The 1,856-nt window shown below is 49.0% G+C and overlaps 1 protein-coding gene across 1 annotated transcript in view; it reads right to left on the bottom strand.

Moving 5' to 3' along the window:
• LOC102673310 (protein sidekick-like) overlaps positions 1-1,856 on the bottom strand; it is a 64,800-nt gene that overhangs the window by 14,702 nt on the left and 48,242 nt on the right. The window contains exon 9 of the mRNA XM_031510835.1: positions 1-233. Within this exon, the coding sequence (XP_031366695.1) occupies positions 1-233 (233 nt within the window). The remainder of the gene's footprint in view (positions 234-1,856) is intronic.

The following is a 1,856-nucleotide window of genomic DNA, read 5'->3' as shown; positions in this document are numbered from 1 at the left end:
GTGCACCCCCGCCTCGACGGACGCCTCCAATCCCGCGAGGGAGAAACTCGGCTCGTCGGCGTTCGAAACGTTATAGAGGGGTTGGCTGTTAGACAGGAAATCCACGTCGCCGTGGTACACCTCCAGGATGAATTTTTGCGGAAGCCCTCCATCGTAGCCAGCCACGCATTTCACCTCGACGCTGGTGTAAGTCTGGTTCGCGAGCGTGCAGTTACGGACCGGAAATGGTTTTCCTGAAACGAGAAACGTCACCGCACACGGTTAAATGGCACGATTTCAGTATGACTGAAATGGGTTGGGAGGAGGGAAGTGGAGAGATCGTTAAAATTTTACGAAACTCCCCTCCTCCTTTCCCACCTTTTTTCTTTCCCTTCCTCCCTCTCTCTCTCTCTCTCCGAATTATTAGAAAACGAGCCGATAACAACAACAGCTACCTGTGTGTACCGATCTTGTCGCGACAAGGAGGGGGCGACGATCGATCCTCGTCGTTTACCTCGAGTGTAGTCTCGTCGAAGGGGAGGACGAGTCGTCGAGCAAAAGTTGACGTACTTGCGGAAGGTTCGAATATTAAAACGAGCCGGCGCGTGAAATTGCTTCGTAAAGGATTTCAGTCTTGGCTGCCCCTTTAGAAACGTTACGATTGTAAACGGACGGGGTCCGCGGCTCGCCCGCCCTTTTAACTCGCAATATTCCTCGGCTACTTTGCGCCGGAATCCGTCCCCAAGCAAACGGGGGAGAAACGAGAAACGTTTTTGCTAACGTCCCCCCTCTCTCTCCACCGCTTATTATCACCCCCCGCTTTTGTCAACCGCGCCGCGGTATCAAACGAACGATGAAAATTATTTCCTCCGCCAGATTTTATTCCACCTCCTATTTTCCTCTCCACCGATCGGTCGAATTTATATCTCGCTCCTTCTCCAACCGAAATCTCCACATTTTCACCTCTCTCTCGTTTCGTAGCCCTTTCGTCCGCTAATATTTCCAGGATACGCTTTGTACACGCTCTACAGGTTGGCTGGCGGAGGAGGGGAAATCAAGCTCTCCCCTCTCTCGGTGAAAAATGTTTGCGCGTCTACGAGTGGCAAGGATTCAACGTAGCTGGGACAGTGCAACGGTCACAGACGTATCCCTTTTCTTCTTCTTTTTCGTCGTATTCGCCGATTCCTCAGGTGACTTCTCCTCCTTTTCTTTCCCCTCCCTTTGTTTTATCCTTACCTCTCTCTCTCTCTGTTCGGTTCTATTCTAAACAAAATTTCCCTTCCTTTTTAAACAGACAGCGAAGCTATCACGAGTTTCCAGCAGGGAAAATAAATATTGTTCGTCTTCGAAAGAACTTTATTTTCCTCCGCTGCCTGCTCTTTTTCTCCTCTCCTTCCCACACCTATTTACAGCCCCAAAAATCTTCTGCTCGTTCCCTTCGCCTCTTTCATCCGCCCGTTGCCCCTTGGCCTGCCTCCTCCGCTTGTTCAATTTATTTTCATCGTAATACGCGCGAGCAAAGTCGGAAAAGACGCTTTTTTTTTCATTTTTTCACCCCTTCGGGAACCACGGATCGAAAATTCTATCCCCGATAAACCGTTTATATCCCTTCCGTTTATAACTTATTCGAACGGCTAGCCGAAAAATGGACGCACCGTGGACGTGTCTGTGTATATATATATTTTTTATTCGTTTATTTTTTTTCTATTCCTTTTTTTTCTTTTCCCACGAGGCAGTTGGAGGCAGTCGACGCGCCGCCTCGTTACACTCCCGTTATTTAATCAACATCGGGGCCGAGGGTAATGACGTTCTCGCGTCGGCGATTCTTTTCTTTCGCTTTTTAAAATTTAGCTACGTCCACCGGAAATCTGGCGGAA

Source organism: Apis dorsata, unplaced genomic scaffold (assembly GCF_000469605.1).
Source record: "Apis dorsata unplaced genomic scaffold, Apis dorsata 1.3 scaffold_28, whole genome shotgun sequence".
Taxonomy (NCBI): domain Eukaryota; kingdom Metazoa; phylum Arthropoda; class Insecta; order Hymenoptera; family Apidae; genus Apis; species Apis dorsata.
Note: the sequence above shows the minus strand (reverse complement) of the source record. Positions and strands in the feature narration are given on the sequence as shown.